Source organism: Hyaena hyaena, unplaced genomic scaffold (assembly GCF_003009895.1).
Source record: "Hyaena hyaena isolate Hyena2069 unplaced genomic scaffold, ASM300989v1 scaffold_28, whole genome shotgun sequence".
In the NCBI taxonomy this organism is placed as follows: Eukaryota; Metazoa; Chordata; class Mammalia; order Carnivora; family Hyaenidae; genus Hyaena; species Hyaena hyaena.
This window is the reverse complement of record NW_024080660.1, coordinates 1,902,510-1,922,113: the sequence shown is the minus strand read 5'-3', so window position 1 is coordinate 1,922,113 and position 19,604 is coordinate 1,902,510. Positions and strand designations below refer to the sequence as shown.

The following is a 19,604-nucleotide window of genomic DNA, read 5'->3' as shown; positions in this document are numbered from 1 at the left end:
GAAAGCCACTTACAAAAGAATGAAATTGGATCCCTACCTCACAACATATATGAAAACTAACTCAAAGTGGACCAAAGATCTATATGAAAGAGCTAAAACTATAAAACTTTAGAAGATAACATAAGAGTAAGTCTTCATGACCTTGGATTAGGCAATAGGTTATTAGATATAACACCTAAAGTACAAAAAAAAAAAAAAAAGGAAAGAATAATAGATAAATTACACTTCATTAAAATTAATTAAAATTAAAATTAAAATGTTTGTTCTTCAAAGGACACTATTAAGAAAGTGAAGACAAGCCACAGAATGGGAGAAACTGTCAATCATATATTTGATAAGGGTCTAGCATCCAGAATATAGTAAAGCCCTTAAACCTCAACAATAAAAAGGCAACCTGATTGAAAAATAGGCCAAGATTTAACTAGACATTTCTCCATAGATATACAAAATGACCAATAAGTACACAAAAAGATGCTCAGTATATTCTTAGCCATCAAGGAAATTTGCATCAAAATCAGAATGAGATACCACTTCACATCTACTAGGATTGTTAGAATAAAAAAGAAAGACAATCACAAGTGTTGACAAGGATGTGGAGAAATTAGAACCTTCACACATTGCTGACAGGAATGTAAAATGGTGTAGCAATTTTGAAAACCAGTCTGACAGTTCTTAACAAAGTTAACATAGTTACCATACGACCCAGCAATTCTGCTCTTAGCTATATACCCAAAAGAACTGAAAAGATATGTTCACACAAAAGCTTGTACATGAATATTCATTGCAGCATTATTCATAATAGACAAAATGTAAAAACAGTCCACTGTCCATGGACTGATGAATAGATAAACAGAATGTGGTATATCCACACAATGGAATATTATTCAGCCATAAAAAGGAATGAGGTACAGGATACAACATTGATGATTCTTGAAAACATTATTCTAAATGAAAAAGCCAATTACAAAAGACTCCATATTTTATGATTCCATTTATATAAAATGTCCAGAATAGGCAAATCCAGAGAGACAAAAAATATACATCCATGGATGCTGGGGGCTGAGGAGGGTAACAGAGAGTGATTGCTATGGATATGGGATTTCTTTGTGGATGATGACAATATTCTAGAATTAGATAATGCTCATGGTTGTAAATATGCTAAAGACCACTGAATTATACACTTTAAAAAGGTGAATTTTATGGTGTGTGAATTAGATCTCAACTCAAAAGAAAAAAATTAGAGGTTATAGAAGCTAGAGGAAGGATGTGAACACTAAGTTAAGTGCATAGAGTCATAAAAAAAAAAAAAGCTGTGGCTGGAGCCCTGGGAGCCCAGTCCCCTAGGACAAAGTGGAAGGAAGGAACGGGGTCTGTGAAGGAGGAAGTAGGACAAGGCCACGATGGGTATGATGAACCAGAAGCCACGGGAAGAATTTAATGAAAAAAAGGAGACCTTAACAGGGCTAGATCTTGGGAATCTTGGGGTACTGCCGTGTGTGTGTGTGTGTGTGTGTGTGTGTATGAGAGAGAGAGAGAGAGAGAGAGAGAGAGAGAGGGAAAGGTTTTTTTTTGAGCACCTACTATATGCCTTCCACCATAGTGGGATCTTCTGGTTTGATACAATAAACTCCAGTTAGGTGCTATGTCTATTTTTATAGAAGTAAAATAAGTACCAAAAATTATTAAATTTTGAAAAATGGGGGGTCCCTGGTGATTTTAGTGAAAGCAATATTGGTAGGGTGATAGTAATGGAAGCAAATTAGAGTAGGGTCAGGTGAGAAAGGGAAGTAGAGGGTAAGTTTGTGAAAGAAGGAGTTAAGATTATAATTGGAAAGGATATAGGTGGATACATCTTTCTTCTTTAAAGATAAATGAGCGTTTAGCAGTCTTATAAGCAGAGAGGAAGGAGTGAATGGAGAATAAGTGGTCAAAGATGTAGAAAAGTATGTGTATGTGTGCTGGGGATATCAACGCTAACAGGAGCATCCCCAAGCATTAGCTAAGGGATCCCTCTTGGCCAGAAGGACAGCCCCTTCTAACGAAATGGGAGAAACATAAGTAAGGATTAGTTGAATATAAATTGATGAAGTGGGGGAAGAGTCAATAGAATTCTTACTCGAAGATGTTTATTTTCTTGGTGAAGGAGGAGGCAGAGTCTAGGTTCAGAGTGAGGGAGGTCAGTGGTGGAGTAAGGGGCTGGAGAACACTGATAGAAGTTGGGGATCACTGGGGTGCCTGGGGGTCTCAGTCCATTGAGCGTCTCTTGACTTCAAGTCAGGTCATGATCTCAGGTTTGTGAGATCGAGCCCTGCATTGGGCTCTGTGCTGACAGCACAAAGTCTGCTTTGGATTCTCTCTCTCTCTGTCTCTCTCTCTCTCTCTCTCACTCTCACTCATATTCTTTCTGTCTCTCTCAAAATAAAAATAGATAAACATTAAAAAAAAAAAGTTGGAGACCACTGATAGTGGAATAAAAAGGAAAACTGACCACAGACAAGTTAGAGGACCATCCAACCGCTCTGGAAGCCTGCCTGTCAGACACTGCAGAATTTGGGGGCTTCAGACCACTACTCATCTTGACTTTCTCTAGCAAACTTGACTGTTTGGTTGTTAAATGCCGAGGCTAACTTGTCATTTGAGCCCCATGGAACCTATGTGATCTTTGTCTCATTTGAAGAGTAGATTGCATCCCCCTTGGAGAACAGAAACAAGGATCAAATAAGTATGTGTATGTGTGTATATAAAAACGTAAAGTGCTAACTTTAAAAAAAATTTTTCTTTTTTAAATTGACATCCAAGTTAGTTAGCATACAGTACAATAATGATTTCAGGAGTAGATTCCAGTGATTCATCCCCTGTGTATAACACCCAGTGCTCATCCTAACAAGTGTCCTCCTTAATGCCTCTCTCCCATTTAGCCCATCTCCCCACCCCAAACCCCACCAGTAATGCTCAGTTTGTTCTCTGTATTTAAGAGTCTCTTGTTTTGTCCCCCTGCCTGTTTTTCTATTAGTTTTGCTTCCCTTCCCTTATTAAAGTGCTAATTTTTTAGACTTATTTTGTAGAGCAGTTTTAGGCTCAGAGCAAAACTGAAAGGAAGGGACAGAAGTTTTCCATTTCACCCTGTGAATGCATAGCCCACCCCTCTACTATCGGCACCCCCCACCAGACGGGTGCATTTGTTACAACTGATGAGTCTGCACTGACACATCATTATCAGCCAGAGTCCACAGTTGACATGATGACGTGAGGTCACTCTTGAAGTTATACATTCTACGGCTTTGAACAAATGTATAATGACAGGCAGTCGCCATTATACTATCGTAGACAGTACTTTTGCTGCCCTAAAATCCTCTGTGCTCTGCCTATTCATCTGCACCTCCCCCCCGCCGAGCAGTCACTGATCTTTTTACAGTCTCCATAGCCTTGTCTTTTCCAGAATGTCATATTCTTGGAATCATACAGCATGTAGCCTTTTCTCATTGGCTTTTTCCACTCAGTAACATGCATTTGAGACTGCTCCATATCTTTTCATAGCTTGTTAGCTCATTTCTTTTTAATGCTGAGTAATGTTTCCTTGACTGGCTACAGCGCAGTTCATTCATCCGTTCACCTACTGAAGGACATCTCAGTTACTTCCAAGTCTTGGCAATTATGAATAAAGCTGCTATAAACATTCAGGTTTTTGTGAAGGCATAACATGTCAACTCCTCTGGGTAAATACCAAGGAGTGTGACTGCTGGGTCATAAGGTAAGATTACCTTTAGTTTCTTTTTTTTTTTTTTTAATGTTTTACTTATTTTTGAGAGAGCACAAGCAGGGGAGGGGTAAGGAGAGAGGGAGACAGAGGATCCAAAGTGGGCTCTGTGCTGACAGCAGTGAGCCTGAATGTGGGTCTTGACCTCATGAACCATGAGATCATGACCTGAGCTGAAGACAGACGCTCAACTGACTGAGCCACCCAGGTGCCCCGGGTTTACCTTTAGTTTCTGAAGAATAAAGTGCTATTTTAATGATGGTCTTTGACAGCTCATGGGCTCTGCCCTAAAGGTTCGGGGGAGGACCCATGGGGGATTACAGGTCTGCCCAACTGTCCGTCATCCCCAGGGAAGGTAGAATCATGCCCCTACTCTGACCAGTCCAGAGAATCACACTGAAGGGCATGAAAAGGCCCTCACCATCTAAAAATCTGATATGGGAACTGGCATATTATAAGCAGGGGTAACAATTTCCAATGACCCCATTCCTGTTCTCCTTCAAACTCAGGTTGGTTGTCCTACCTTTGGGTGTGGTTTCTGAGGCATTAAGGGCTCCCTGAATGACTGCCTGTGCTTCAGAGTTCTTTTTCTTCAGAAAGTCTATGGTTTCTCGTAAATCCAGCAGCTCAGTGTCCTAGAGATGTAAGACAATGGTGTCATTCGTTGGGATTGGGAGCACCTACTATGCGCCAGGCAACAGGCTAGGCACTGGAATTCTACCCGACTTGATACAGAAGGCAGGGGATGGGGACAATTGTGCTGAGGGGACATTGAGAGCTTAGGGTGATGGGAAGGGAGGGAGGCCCTGGTGCTCAGGAGAGAGAGGAGGAGGTGAGCCTTGGCCTGTCTGCCAGGGGAACCCCCAGCTCTCTTACCTTCTCCTCTGCTGTCTCTGCCAGGTGTCGGAGGCGGGATGTCATATTCACCAGGCTCTGCTCGAAAGCTGCCACTAGATTAGCCTGAAATAAACATGTGAGGAGATTCCTACGTTGCCTGAGGCTAGGGAAAAGAAGAGACTTTTATGGAAGTAGTTTGAGCTGATTTTCTGTGTCTCAGCACTGACCAATGCCGACAACCCTTTTGGTGATTTTTCAATATTGATTTCCCTGAGCAGACAAGGTGGAATCAAACACCCTTCTGGCCTGCAGAAATTTCCTGGTGGGGACCCGCTTCTTGAATGATGACATGGTACTGGAGGCATTAAGGGAGGGCAGGTTTCTGGAGGCTCTTGGGGATTTGGGACCTGGTACCTATCATCACCAGAGGTGAGACTGTCTCTGCTCTTCAGAAGGGCCATAACCTCTGGGTCATTCCTATTCTCTTGGTTTAACTCTTCTATTGTCTGGCGGGCTGGCCCCCATGGGTCTAAATCACCTCCCAGCAGAAACTGGTACTTCCTTCCACCTCTGCGCTCAAGTGCCCTCTGTTCTTAACTCCATCCTGCTTCTCTTAGTTCCTGGTTGCCTTAGGCTGTCTCTGCAGGGCTGGAGAGAAGGAGCTCAGGAAACTTCAGGGGCATTCTACAGTTTGGCCACTAGATGTCAGGTGGATTTCATGAGGAGGAGGCCAGCCGGGGAAGGTGGAGCTAAGACCTGGAACAGGGGCCAGCCCTCCAGCTGTTCAGAAAGGTGCAGGAGGAAGCAGGGTGCTAGGAAGGGGAACACTTGGGGACAGAGGAACAGCCAACCCTGGGGGGCATCTGAGCAAGTCAGTGACCCTAGCCAGAAGTCACAGGCATATTTTGGGCAGGTCTTTCATCCAAAGCTCTAGGAGGTATGTCTGTGACACCTGTCACTACTTCCTATGGGCCAATGATTCTCTCCCGCTGATGGGACAACTCTAGTTTATACCTATTGCCCTTGAAACATGCCTGCAGGCTACTTTCATTTGCCAGTGGCTGGAGGCAATCCCTTTGGGTCCACGTGAGCTACCTCTTCCTCGTGCAGGCACTATGAATCTATCTAGGCCTCGGCTCCGTGGCAGACCTATGTCACGACCCTGAGCACTTGCACTTACTGTACAAAACAGGGGTGGCTCCTGTTTTCTTGGCCTTAGGTTGCCACTTGCTCAGTTCTCCACATCCCTGCATAGGTATGTGAACAGACTGCTTGGAGCCCCTGGACATCTGCTCGGGAGAGACCCCAGGAACTGCTGGCCTCTTGTGTGGTGTCTTGGCCTCTTCTCACTGGGCACTCCCTTTGGTCCGAATGGGCTTTCCTTCCGTCTCCTACACATCCTCTCCCTCCTCTGGATTTTCCCTAACCCTCAACCTCACTGGGGTGCCTATAAGACCCGAGGGCTACGCAGTGGTGCTGGAGAGAGGCGGGCACTTGGGAGGGGTAGAAATGGCTTGCAGCCCTTCCCGGTCTAGGGTGTGTCCTCTGCGTGGGCAGCTGGGAAGTTCCATGGAACATAACAGAAGCTCAATCAGGAATCAGGGGATCCTGCAGAGTCCTGGCATCACTGACTCCTGCTTGAGGGCAGGACTCCAGCCCTCAACAGAAATCTGCCTCTCAAATTCAGAACCCATCAGGTCTGGCTATTTGTTCTCTCTTAGCCAAAGGGAACTTCCTGTTGGAAGAAAAATCACCTTCTAAATTCATTTTCTTGGCTTTTGCCCAGGCTTGACAGCATGAGGGCTGACAGATTCAGTGTAAATAAATCAGACGCACTAATGTTCTCTGCCTCCCTGGCGCCTCTCCCCACAGTATCTCCCAGATGTGAATTTTCTGGGGTGTGCAGGATGTGACCTGGGCCACCGGCCGTGGTGGGTGAGGCACAAGGGAGGGAAGAGACGGTTCTCGCTTATACTATAATTCTTATGGGTCCCAAAGAGTGGGAAATGGTGCTTGATACGGGCTTCAAACACACCAGTGAGTGCACAACTTAATAGCTGAGGGTTTGGGAACAGAGAATAACGAGTGTGGTGTGGGAACGGCTGTTGAAACAGAATGGAAACATGCAAAATCTAAGTGGAGAGTCTTCTACCTGATCCCAAGAAGACCCCAGGCCTGACAGCTGGGTTCCCCAGAGAGGAAGGGACAAGAAAAAAACCCCAGAAACTACTGCGGAAATTGCAGACATGGTTACTTTTGTGTGAACACTTGGAAGGCTCCTGCAAATCCGGCTCAGCTGTTGTTTACAGCTTTGAGGGAAAATGGCTCTTATGTTCTCTGTTTGCAACTTGGTCACAGGGGAGAAACTACCACAGCCTAGGGGAGAGGAGGTAGCTTCCTTTCCCCCCCATCTCATGGGGTAGAAAAACCAAGGCCTAAAGAAAGAAAGAAAACTCATTCTACTTGGCTGGACTGAGGGCGCGCTGAGGGCAGAGACAGAGAATCCTGGCCCCCAAGCTAAAGCTCACGTCGTTTGTGCCACCTGCCCAAGGAGACTGCTAAGAAAAGGCAGTTGCGAGTGAAGTGGCTGAACTAGAACGAGAACTGTGTTTCTAAGTGGTGCCACGCTCACCAGACAGAATGCTAATAGCCAGTTCTGTGCCTGCCCAGTTACGTGGCATGAACAAAGACGTGAACGCACCCCAAGGAAGCGGCAAAGAGTTGCAAGGGTTCTATAATACATAACTATTGCTGTCCATGGTCAATGGCCAGGTTGTTCCCATCTCCATGCGGAACCACTGATAATCCTTTCTTTCTCCAGGGAGTTCAAAGACCACTGGGCATGAACATATCTATACCTATTGATTACGCTGGGGGCAGACACAGGGCTTTATAAAAATTGAGACTCTGAGAAAGGGAAGGTCAGTCACCAAATCCTCTGTTGTAAAGCTATGAATGGGACCCATTCCCTTGGGATCTGTGCCCAGGGGATACCTTATGAGAGAATTCTCCTCCTTTGGCTGAACTTATCTGACTTGCAGCCAAAATAACTGCCTGGGTCTTCCCCTACTTTATGGCACTCACATTGGCAGAAAGTTGAGATGTCAGGGTGGCCACTTTTTCCTGGGATGATTCCAGCTCCCTGCGAAGCTTCCGGATTTGCTGTGAAAGGGAGAGAAATACAAACTTACAGTGGCAGAAGAAGTAGATCTGGAGGCAAACTGGGGTGCAGTGCTGTTAACAAGCAGAGACAAAGGCTTTGCACCCTACCTCAGACTGCATCCTCTCCTCAGCCTGAAGAAGGAGCACAGAAGGAGAGAAAGAGAGAAGGAGGTGGTTACTATGGAGGTGAAGAAGCCAGGCCCCAGCGGCAGGGCAGAGAACTTGAAGAAATGTGACGCAGAGGTATGAAGAGACTGAAACTCCGTTTCGTGGCCCTGGCCCTTCACAAGGTGGGCTGAGACCCTATACTTGGGTTCACATAAAAGATTTCTCTGGAGCTCATCTCTAGCCAACTTTGTCATTGCCTAGGAGGCTAGGAAATGAAACTCTGGTTGATCTGAAGAGTAATCCTTACTGCCACTGACTTGAAAGAGTGAAGAATTAAGGGCAAAATAAATCCAAGCCCCGAGTTACACCTAACGGCAAAATGCAGTGTGCCCAGTTCCCCACAGTATACACCTGGTAAATTCTGTATGCTATTCGGATGCTGGAGTCCTATAAACCTATCCATCCCACCTTGCCATGAATGCTTCTCACTTGGCATCCCTGGCATAGAATGTGCTCTAGCATAAGGGGACTGTCGGTTTTTCAAAGGAAGGGAACAAAAGGCACCAGAGGTGCTTAGGAATTGCTGGGGAGGCCATGGAGACCACCGAGGAACTGATGCGCAACGGAGTGTTCCAAGCCCTAGGCACCTACCCCGTCCCCACTCCAGATCCATGAGGCATAATGAATAGGCAGCAGTGCCCCCCTACCCACTAGTTACCCCAACACAGGTTCTAGGGAGCAGCACAGTGGTAGGGGACAGGGGATGGGGGAGGAAGAGAAGTAACGCTCTTACTGAGGAGTAAGTGGAGGAGGCACTGGAGGCCAGGGACAGCACTGAGCCATGAACTGAAAGAGAAGCAAAACACAGGGTTAACAGAGGGCTCCAGGCCCGAGGGGGTTCCAGGGCGGAGCCTTAAGGCAGGAGTTTGGATTCTGATTCTGGAGGGTATCTGAAGCAAACAGGCCAGTTATCACAACAGCCCAGAGCAGGCAGGTGTCTGCTGAGGAGGCGAGGTCCTGAGCTAGCTTCCTCCCGTGGTCTACATTTTCTGGCAGCCTGGGGATGGCGGGCCCTTGCTCAACCTGCTCCGAGGGGCATGGGGGTACAGAGGAAGGGAAAGGACATATTCATGGATAGGCATCATCTTATCTTCCCAGTCAGGAAAGTACTTAAGCTGCGGTAGAGGGGAGTTTCTCATTAAGAGCTGCTCAGGACAAATAGTGCAATTCTGCTTGCGCCTCCTCTTCTCGGCTCTGGGGACCATTCAGATGAAAAATGTACTGAAGTGTAAAATACTCGTTCTGATGATTCAATAGCCCTACTGACAGACCTACAGCAGCTTTTGCAAGGATGCCTCCAGGCTGAGCATCTCGCAAATAACAACCAGAAGTCTGCTCTCCGGTAAAGCCCCTGTCTTCCAGGCTCTGACCATGAACACCCAGATCACCACAAACAGCCATAGGGCCCTCCCTGAAGCTAAACTTCGGAACGTTGTGTTTTTTTTTTTTTTTTTAAGTAGGCTTCACGCCCAGCACAGAGCCCAAAGTGAGGCTTGAACTCATAACCCTGAGATCAAGACCTGAGCTGAGATCAAGAGTCAGACGCTCAACCAACTGAGCCACTCAGGTGCCCCGTGGGACATTCTTGAAAGAGGAATGAGACGCCGAGTTCTTCCTCAGGATTTAAGAGCTATCATTATGCCCCTTGATCTTTTCACATATTCTGAGAGATCGTGGGGGAGGAAAGACCACTGCTGGAACGAGGAGGGGAGGAGCTGCAGTTTTCCGAGCACTCTGAGGGGTACCGTGTAACCCTTCCACGCTCATTTCCCTCCCCCAACCCCAACGGCAGACGGTCCATCCCAAAGCCCCAGTGCCAGACGGTGCCACCCAAGGTTTCCGGGCCCCCAGACCCTTCAAAGGGATGGGAAGAAAGAACTGAAATGGCCCGAACTCGATGTTCTGTGAATCATGTACGTGTGTGTGGTGGTGGTAGTGGTGGTAGTGGAGGCAGTGGAGGCGGTGGCGGGTGAGGGAGCCCAGCAGAGCTGGAATGAGCGTGAACCGCGCTGGCATGAAGTCTCACCGTCGTCCGTGGGGTCTCGGAAGGATCCTGACCGAATCATCCCCTTGGGTCTCTCGGCCAGGGACAGGGTGCTCCCCATTTGGGAGCCGCTGTACAGCTCGAAGGCCGCCTCGTGGGTGGGGATGCTGTTGGAGCGGGTGATTCTTGGCGTGGTGGCCGCAGTGGGACTCACTGGAAGGACAGAGGGGAGGGGACAGGAGAGGGAGGGGAGGGCAGGAGAAGAGGCAGGGTCATCAGCTCTCTGGGTCCCTTGGGAAATGGAGCACCAGGAGCATGGGAGGCAAATGGTAGGAGGGCAGGAGAGGGAGGGGTGGGGCGGGGCAGTGGGAGTGTGCAGGCAGCTGGGGGTTAGGGGTGGGGTCTCTCCTGGGGAGATCGAGCCCTAACAGAGAAGGGCCCTGCTGTTGGGGAAATAAAGGGCGAACAGCGTTTTCCTATTTTAAAGATCATCCCTCAGCCCTGCCTGCCCGGGAACTTTTCTGAAAGCCCGTCGCTTTTCTGAAACCTTCACATCACTTGAATGTGCCGATGAAAATGGGATGTCGTGGTTCCGTCAAATACACCTGGCAGCTCGGGAGGCCTAAGAATTCAGACCAAGACTCAGATCTGAATGATGACAAAGAGCTAGAGAAGGGGGCCAGGCCGTGGGCTCCGATGGGTTCAGCATTGTGGGAGGGGATGAGACTCTCCGCACAAGCCGTGTCATCCTAGGCCACTGGTCGGTTCTGACGCGGCAAGAAACACAGCCCTCTCTTCCTGGCTGGAAGGGCAGATGGACGGAGCTCAGGTGAGTCTCCTAGAATCTGCTTTGAAGCTGGGCTCCAGTGAATCCCTGCTGACCTGCAGAAACTGCTCTCCTTTGTCCCCCCGCCCAACGGGGTTACAGCCTTCCGGGGTTCACTCCCACATGCAGCTCCCCTTGGCTACTCTTTGGCCTCCACACAGGCAGCTGGATGTCTAGTGTCTCCATAAAGACCTGTGTGGAAGATTTCGCACCTCTCTCGGCCCTTTCGAATATGTAAGGCGATCACGGTTTAGCCCAGCCCCTTCATCCTGCAGCATTAATGCACGTCCTCTTCTTCGGTCCTCAGTGGAGACGGAGGGCCCCGTCCTCCATTTGATGGCCCTTCAGCAACCAGATGACCTTTCCTTAAGAATCATTCCCTTCTCTAGGCAAAACGATCTTAATTCCTAGTTCTCCCTCAAACTGCCCGCAGCCGTCCCACAGGCATGTTCCAGGTCCTCTTTTGCCCTTCCTGCTTTCCTTCACTCAGCTGAGAGAGGAGGAGGCGGATCTAGAAAGAGCAAACGACAGGCCTGTCCCAGGCTCGTTCTAAAGGGGTTCCCACTGAGCCAATCACGGGACGCTGCTTCCCAGAGGCAGGGCTGTGCCGGGGCCAGGCCTCCACCTGGGGCTCCTTTCCCTCCCTGCCTCTGAATCAGCAGTCTCTTCCTTCCTGCCTCGCTTTCTTTTCTCCTTAGGCTTTAGAAAGGGTGTAGCCAGGACACGTCTCCACCAGCTCTGCCTTCAGGGCTAGGCCGGTCCTGGTTCAGCCGCAGCAGCAGCCGGGGAGCCTGCACTTTTCTGGGTTTGGAGGCAGATTCCATCGTTAACAATCAACTGTCCCTTCCTTCCTCTCGGCCAGCCCAGCGTTTTAGTGTTGCCGCCCTGAGCGTGGGTGTTCCTTTCTGGCGATGACTTCCCGCTCCTTGCACTAGTTTGATCTCCCGGCCTTGGTTTATGGCTTTTCCACGCCATCATTCAGACTCTCTGATGCTATAAAGGCCCCTACAGCTTGTGCCCAGGGGCAACTTTTCAGTTTAGGATCTTGGAGCACTTTGCCTTCAGTCTGCTTTTGGATGGATAGATAAACTGAGGCACCACGAAGCAACCCAGTACAGTGGGGGTCAAATACGAGACGATCCCTAAAGTCCAGCTGCCTTGCCTCGCACTGCAGGGTGACCCCTGCTTCATCCCATGCCACAGTGAGTGACCAGAAACACTGACCTATGTTGGTAAGCTGGCCCTTTGCACTCAAGGACATGGAGAGTGCAGGGGGGGAAGGCAGCTCTGACTGGTCGTCGGATTCGGGCAGCCCACCAATGGTGTGGGAGTGTCGCCTCTCCTTGGTCTCCTCCTGGGACTGAAGCTGGTACCTGTAGGACGCATAGCAGAAGAACACAGTCTGGGCAACCGCAGAGCGGTGTCAGAGGGTTAGCTGGTGTGGAGGTTCTGGACGCAGGACAAGGAAAAGGGCGAGCAGACAGAGCTGCCTGAGTGAGGGAACAAGAGCTGTGCTGACTCGACCTCTCCTCCCACACCCTTAAAAGAGTTCTAGGGACCAGCAGGTATCTCTATGGGACACCCTGAGGTGAGGACTGACATGATGGAGGGGGCATAAGAGCCTTTTCCCTGGAGCTCAGGACAGAGCTTTCCAGAGCAGGAGGCACCTAGCTGAAGAACTCAGGGCTGCAGTATTGGTGGAGGACTGGGGTGTCCTGCTCTCCCCCATCACAGTGACCCCAGAGCCGGCCTGTCCTCCCACCAACTTTGAGGGAGAAAAATTACAAAGAGGAAGTTTAGTCAGGATCAGGATCACACAGGCTGGGACAGGTAGATGTAGGATTCCCATGTGCCAACCTGCTTCCCCTCTGTCACCAAAAAAGAACTCTGGCTATAAAGCTGACTCCCACGTAGTACCGAGCTTGGGTAGGGCACTGGGAGGCATAGGCACCGGCACCACATACAAAGAAATCAGCTAGAAGGGCCACTAAATTCACAACCGGGACTCAGGATGGGTTAAGTTACAGTTTTTCATAAAGACCAGGCTCCGCAGATACAGGGGAGGAAAAACACACTTGAGGGTTACCTGAGCCCTTTCTTGTTCCGATCCCGCTGATTACTGTGCAGAAAAAAAAAAGAGAGAGAGAAGCATGTGGGTCCATCTCAGAAACTAGAATTTAGGACCACAGGTTTGCAGGATGCGATACCTAACACAGGCCATCAAACTGTGAACCCCTTTATCTCTATAAACAAATTAAGAAGGCAGCTGTATTCTGCCTCTGGGCTTACAACTTGAGAAAGTCACTTGAAATATTGAGTGTTTTTTTCCACTTAGGGATCAGGATATGGTTAGCTCCCCTAAAATATCAAGTTAGGGTGTGATATAATAGACATTGGTCTGGCCTAAAAAGTAAAAGCTTTGGATGACAGCTTAAACTACTTAGGAAAGCTTGGAAAAGTCATTTAATGTCTGTGCACTAGTGTCCCCAGCATACAATGCTCCCAGTGATAATAATAATAACTTAAGAGCATAGTAATTTAAAACTCCTACTTATCTCCTGGAGTTGTTGCGAAGCAAATGAGGTTCCTTAATGTACTTGAAAAAATTTTCAAAGTCACAAAGTGGCAATGAAATACCGGGCATTGTTGCTAATGGTGAAATAACCCAGAGATACAGGGACAGACCCAGGTTCAGCTGTATCTCTCTCTACCCACCTACCTGTCCAATTGCCCAGTTCTGGGGCTGCCGCTCCAGGTCAACTCTTCTGTCTCTTCCTCTGGGGGTGCAGCAGGGGGGGCTGGAGGGGTGGGAACAGGGGTGCTGCTGGGGAAGGCACTGGGCAGGCTCATTGGCATCTGGAGGGACTCCATGCTCCTGTGCAGGCCTGAGAGTTTAGAGTACATGCGGGTCTCTTTGGGGACACTGAAACCACTCATTAGCTCCAGGCCCTGGGAGAAGCTGGCTGAGTTAATATTGAGAATGGGTGCTGGACTAGGGGTGAAGCAAGAAGGGAGAGGGCTCCCGGTTGCCGAGCTCGCAGGATGCAGATCTGGGACCTTCGAAGCGTGGGCATCACTCGATGATGGCAGGTCCAGACTGTTGGAGTTGACCTTGTCTAGGTTGGCTAGTGAGGGTGGCTTGACAAAGCTCTTAGCTGTGGCCCTGAGGGAAGTAAAAATTAAATAAAGTATTTAGAATAACAGACTTCCAGAAGAAGGAGGCGGTCTGAATGAGGGGGATAGCACATGCACGTGGGAAACACACAAATGGATTTACATAGAAAGATACGTGTAAGTAAACACAGAAAAACTACTCATACAAGCGCTGAAGATAGGCTAAGGGTTGATCAGGGAATACTATAAAGGAGGTGAGTTTTGAAAGAGGGAGAAGGAACTTGGCACACAAGGGAGTGGAGGGGAAAGAGCCATGCAAAGGTCCAGGGGAGACAGTGGGTAGGCCATGCCTCACTTAGTCTAAGGAGTACAGGGATATGTTAAAGAGCGAGCGGAGAGGCAAAGGAGAAGCTGCCCAGTCCAGGTACCTGAGAGGGGTTGGTGGCAGCTCTGCCATCTTGGTGGCTGGGGGGTGGCTGGCTTGGTTCTTAGGAGTACTCTCTGGGGAGCCAATACTCTTCAGGGAGATATTGTCCGAGTCCAAGGCCACTGCCTTGGCTTTGGCCTTCTCCTTTTCCCGATCTGTCTGATTGACAGGGGCTGGAGTGGTCCGCCCACTGGCCACCTTGGAAGGCTCCTTCAGTCTGGAGGGTGTAAGGCCCCCCTGCTTGGTGCTAAGGAGGCTAGGGTCAATGCTGCTGCTAACAGGGCGAGGTCCGCCCCGCCCACCGGTCACGCTCATAGAACTGGACTTGGCTGGCCGGGGCAGGCTTCGGTACTGGATGTTGGAACGGGCGCCAGGAGCCAGGAATCCAGGCTCTGCACTGTTGGACACATCTAGGCTAGTCTTGCGTCCATTCACGGGCTTGACAGGGATTCCTGAGGACTTCTGGATCTTACTGAGAGTGGCTGAACCACCAGTCTGCATGACAGTGGCGGTGCCCGTGGCAGGAGGAGGCTTCTTGTAGCCAAAAGATCCCGAAGTGGAGGGGCGAGCAATGCCCGAAGGAGGCTTCTTAGCATCACTCAGGCGATCCCGGCCGGCGTCAGAAGAGGAGCGCTGTAGCCCAGTGTTCTTCACAGCAAGTTTTCCCTTGTCCGTAGCTTTGCCTTCCGGTTTGCCTGTAACGGGGCAGGAGATGAGGTAAGAGTGGCTGAAACTGACCAATAGCAAGGCAATATCCTGGCAAATCCTTTTCTTTCCCTCCATGGGAAAAAGACACATTGTCAACGTACTATAGGATTTTAGAGACCTCAACACAGGTGAGCTGTGATGTAAGGTACTATGTAAGCTGATGACGTTTCTTGCCAGAGGAAGGAGACTGCGTAGGAGTGGCCTCGGGTTTTTCTGTTTGTTTGTTTGGTTTGCTTTTTGTTATCTTTTGCTTCTAGAGTAGGGTATGCCAGGGGGTGCCTGGGTGCCTCAGTCGGTTAAGCTGACTCTTGATTTCGGCTCAGATCATGGTTTCACGGTTCTTGGGATCAAGCCTCGTGTTGGGCTTTGTGCTGACGGTATGGAATCTGCTTGGTATTCTTTCTCTCCCCTTCTCTCTACCCCTCCTCTGCGTGTTCATATGAGTGTGCCTGCTCTCTTTCTCAAAATAAATAAACTTAAAAATGAAACCCACTCCCATTAGAGTAGGATATTCCATTTTGGTTAAAATGGCAGAGGCCACCACAGAGGTTAAGAAACAAGCACATCTAACATCTGGTCAAGAAAGGACAAAAAAAATGAGGGGGCTGCAAACAGACGAGAGAATGGCCCTACCTCCTGGTAAGTAAGGCTGGAGGGAAATGTCAATAAAGGCGAAAAGTTACCCAAGGGGCCAAATTTGGGAGCAATACAATTCTGATTTGTTGTTTTCTTGGGACCTCACTGGGATGCCAAGCAAATACTTTGCAAAGAAGTACACCAGCCAAATATCTTGGGAGAGGAAAGAAAAAAAACCAATGCAAAGTATCTGAAGGCAGGTCGAACTAGTCTCTGAACAGAACATCCTTCCACCTCTCCCTCTTATTAGCTGTATGATTTTGGCTCTGCCCTGAACCCCTTTTTGTTTTTATTTCTGTATTCATAAAATGGAAATAGTAATACCCATCTTCCCTAACTCACAGGACTGTTGTGAAGACCAGATAATATACATCAAAGCACTCTGTAAATGTCCGCTACCATCCTGTGGGTTAATGACCTTAAGAAGAGGAGCAACCAAAGAAAGAGGGCTTTGCCCTCGTCCCTTCCTTTATTCCAGGCTCACCTGCAACTTTGAGGGCACTCTGGGCTGTGTGAGTGATGGGGGAAGTGACAGCCACTGGTGGGGTCTTGCCTTTCTTCAGGGAACCAGGGTGTCCCAGGCTGACAGGCTTTTTCAGCTCTCCAACCTTGGATGAATCATCACAGCTTTCGGGCCGCTCCCTCCGCCACTTAGAAGTCCCAGGTTCCATCTTCAGGCTGCCACTGTCGTACTCCAGCTTTTTGGGGGCCTTCTCCTCTGATTCACTAAACCAGCTCAGCCCACTTTCTGCCAGCGAGCGCTTCTCTGAGTCTGTGCGGAGCTGAAGAAGAGAACAGAAAAAGCCGAGTGAGACACTCACTTGCGGGTGGAAAAGAGGAGGTCGGGGGCGGGTGGTTATTTTGGTCACTGGGCAGCCCTGCTCTTTCCACAGTATTGTCAACCCAGGGTTTTGACCTACATCTCTCGTGCTCCAGAGAAAAGACATCCTATGTGTCTCAGGGATTCTTTTTCTTCTCTGGTTGGAAAAGCTCTTAAACGTATCCCTCCACGGAGGCATCGGCACTAACACAGGTGCTAAGACCACAGGTCATATCTTAGGTGACTGCTTGGTAGCCTCAGGTTTCCTTTGGACAGCTCTGAGAGGACTCGGACCCAATCCCATGGAGTGGGTGAGTGTATGTGCGAATGTGTACCCAGGCATTGCCGTCTGCCCTGTGGTTCATCTCGAGATAGCGGCCCAGGTGTCGATAAGCACACGTACCACTATTGTAGAGTTCCTGCGAGAAGCAGTGGGAGTAGTTGGGAGAGAGTTGAGGGAGGAGCTGGCATTGAACTCTTCTGAGCTGAGGTTGTCCGAGGCATCACTGAGCCCACTGCTGATGGAGCTGCTTTCATCCCAGCTGCAGGACAGGAGACCAAGGTGAGCAGTTAAAACAGAAGCCAAGGCAACGAATACACTTTTCATATTGATGGAAGAAATGGCTGTATTCCAGTATAGAGACTGGCCAAGAGTAGAAAGCCTGAGGTTAGTCCTGGGTTTGCCAGTAACTTGAAGTATACTTTGGCGATGTTCTCTTAGGAAGGCACTCTGTCTTTATCTGGCAAAGGAAGATGCTATATCTCCGTAACAGAAAGGTATACTGTAAAGACACAGATGAATTATACAAACCAATCTCCTCTCCCTATCAATGTCTTTCATTCTTATAATGACCATATCTCTGTTCATTTCTGGAAGTGTTCTCCAGGTATTTTCCCTCTCTTTTCTAAATGTTTCCATACCTGGTAACAAGGGCCAGAAAAAGATTTATCTTTTCGAGGACCCCTTAGACCTATCATTTCTCATCGCTCCTCTGCTTATACAGTTTCCCAATCTTGGGATCGGGTTTTGCTTCTAAGCAGCATGTACCACTCTGCTGATAAATGAACTGCACTTAAGGTGCTGTGGCCAAGCAGAAGCACCGAAATTTGTGCTGAATGGTTTCATCCTTCTGCCAATTGCTCGGAATATCGGATTTGTGGCAGCTGAGAGAGACTGTTGCTGAACCTCTGTATATCTGCTTGTCTTTCTCTATAGAACCCTAGTCCATATACTAAGTGAAATTAATATAGGCTTTATCTCTTTGGAGCTTGGATTCTACAATATCCCCTTGGCTGTTCATTTTTGTGTGTAACAACTTCTGCAGTTAGAAAGTAAATTCTTCCCCTGTAAACTAAATAGCTTCCTCTACCATTGATACCAACTTCCTTTCGTTGTCTCCTTATTTGCTATTCCCAAGCTTCTTTTTTTTTTTGTTTATTATTTTGAGAGAAACAGAGACAGCATGAGTAGGGAAAGAGCAGAGAGATAAGGAGAGAGAGAATCCCAAGCAGGCTCCGCGCTGCCAGCACAGAGCCCCATGCAAGGCTGGAACTCATGAAACTGTGAGATCATGACCTGAGCTGAAACCAAGAACTGGGCGCTCAACGGAATGAGCCACCCAGGCAACCCCCCCTCCCCAAGTTTCTTCTTGATCACACATTATTTTCTGAGTTCAAAATCTGTCTCCTACAACCTTTCTTCAAAGGTCCTGTTTTCTAAGCCTTTCACCTCTTCCTTCTGGATCCTAAAAAGTCCTTCTGATTTCACTCAAGTTTTAAAGCCAAAAATTAAACATGGATTCAGGAAGACTGCAATAGGAGAGCATCTGTTTGTGCCTGTAGGGATCATTCTCTAAATCCTTGCATTTGTGTTCACAGGTTTGTTTATCAGCTTTGCGTGTGTAAAGGACTAAGAGACTGAAGATGTGTGGACTAAGAGACTGAAGATGTGTTTTTGTGAATTAGCTGGTATCTGGAAAATTTTTCCCTTTTTCCTTAGTTTGAGTTTCAGATCGTGGAAAAAAAAATCAGACGTACAAGTCATCTAAGTTCTTGGCCCAGATTTCAGCTGGCCTCCCTCTAATTTATTTGCTGGGAATAGGAAAGTGGGTGGTTTGGACATTTGGCTTGGTTGCTCTGTAGTGATTAATCCAAATACATTGAGAAAGAGCAAAGAAAGAATGGGGATTAGAACACACTACAGAGTGACTTCAGTTTTATTACTATGAAATGTAGCCATTATTAAAACAAGCAACCTCTTTTTTTCTCCACTTATGACATATATTAATCCCACGTTTATCTTGGGCTAAGATATCACAGCCCCCATTTCATAGAGAAAGAATACTGAGGAGGAAAGATCAATTCTGGCTTTCTGATCCTATCAGCTCTTCTGAGTCAAGATAAGATCTCTGGCAAGCAAACAAACAAACTATTCACTGCATGTTCTCCTGGGTCAAAGACAGAGGAAGCCTGTGGTACTGAAACCTTGCATCTGAAATTAATTATTGGTAAAGAAGGTCTTGGAGTGGAGAAAATTCTTATGGAAGGGCTCTTGCAAAAAAGAGTAGGGCTGCTACGGTCCACTAGTCTAAAAGAAACCCTTCCTTTGCCCTACATTTATGGAAAGCCTAATACTAAAAATAAAGAAGGGAAGTGTATCTTCTCAGAGAGGATTCAAGTCCTCCTTGCCCGAAGACATTCCTCCCAACTCACACTCCTTTCCTTTTTTTTTTTTTTTAAATGTTTTATTTATTTCTGAGAGAGGGAGAGACAGTGTGAGCAGGGGAGGGTCAGAGAGAGAGGGAGACAGAATCTGAAACAGGCTCCAGGCTCTGAGCTGTCAGCACAGAGCCCAACGTGGGGCTCGAACCCACGAACCCCGAAATCATGACCTGAGCCAAAGTCAGACGCTTAACTGACTGAGCCACCCAGGCGTCCCTCCTTTTTTTTTTTTTTAAAGTTTATTTATTTTGAGAGAGAGACAGTGTGAGTGGGGGAGAGGCAGGAGAGAGGGAGATTCCCAAGCAGGCTCTGTGATGTCAGCACAGAGCTGGATGCAGGGCTTGAACTCATGAACAGTGAGATCATGACCTGAGCTGAAATCAAGAGTTGAATGCTTAACTAACTGAGCCATCCAGGCACCCCTCCCTTTTATTTTTAAAGTAA

At 48.1% G+C, this 19,604-nt stretch overlaps 1 protein-coding gene across 4 annotated transcripts in view; it reads right to left on the bottom strand.

Moving 5' to 3' along the window:
• Nucleotides 1-19,604, bottom strand: part of NAV1 (neuron navigator 1) — a 257,134-nt gene that overhangs the window by 22,056 nt on the left and 215,474 nt on the right. For all 4 annotated transcript variants that reach the window (XM_039227484.1, XM_039227485.1, XM_039227486.1 and 1 more), the window contains 11 exons: nucleotides 16,843-16,981; nucleotides 16,104-16,401; nucleotides 14,277-14,970; nucleotides 13,454-13,897; nucleotides 12,821-12,853; nucleotides 11,959-12,107; nucleotides 9,951-10,121; nucleotides 8,658-8,710; nucleotides 7,679-7,756; nucleotides 4,634-4,717; nucleotides 4,281-4,392 (listed from right to left, as the gene is read on the bottom strand). In XM_039227484.1, the coding sequence (XP_039083415.1) occupies nucleotides 4,281-4,392; nucleotides 4,634-4,717; nucleotides 7,679-7,756; nucleotides 8,658-8,710; nucleotides 9,951-10,121; nucleotides 11,959-12,107; nucleotides 12,821-12,853; nucleotides 13,454-13,897; nucleotides 14,277-14,970; nucleotides 16,104-16,401; nucleotides 16,843-16,981 (2,255 nt within the window). The remainder of the gene's footprint in view (nucleotides 1-4,280; nucleotides 4,393-4,633; nucleotides 4,718-7,678; nucleotides 7,757-8,657; nucleotides 8,711-9,950; nucleotides 10,122-11,958; nucleotides 12,108-12,820; nucleotides 12,854-13,453; nucleotides 13,898-14,276; nucleotides 14,971-16,103; nucleotides 16,402-16,842; nucleotides 16,982-19,604) is intronic.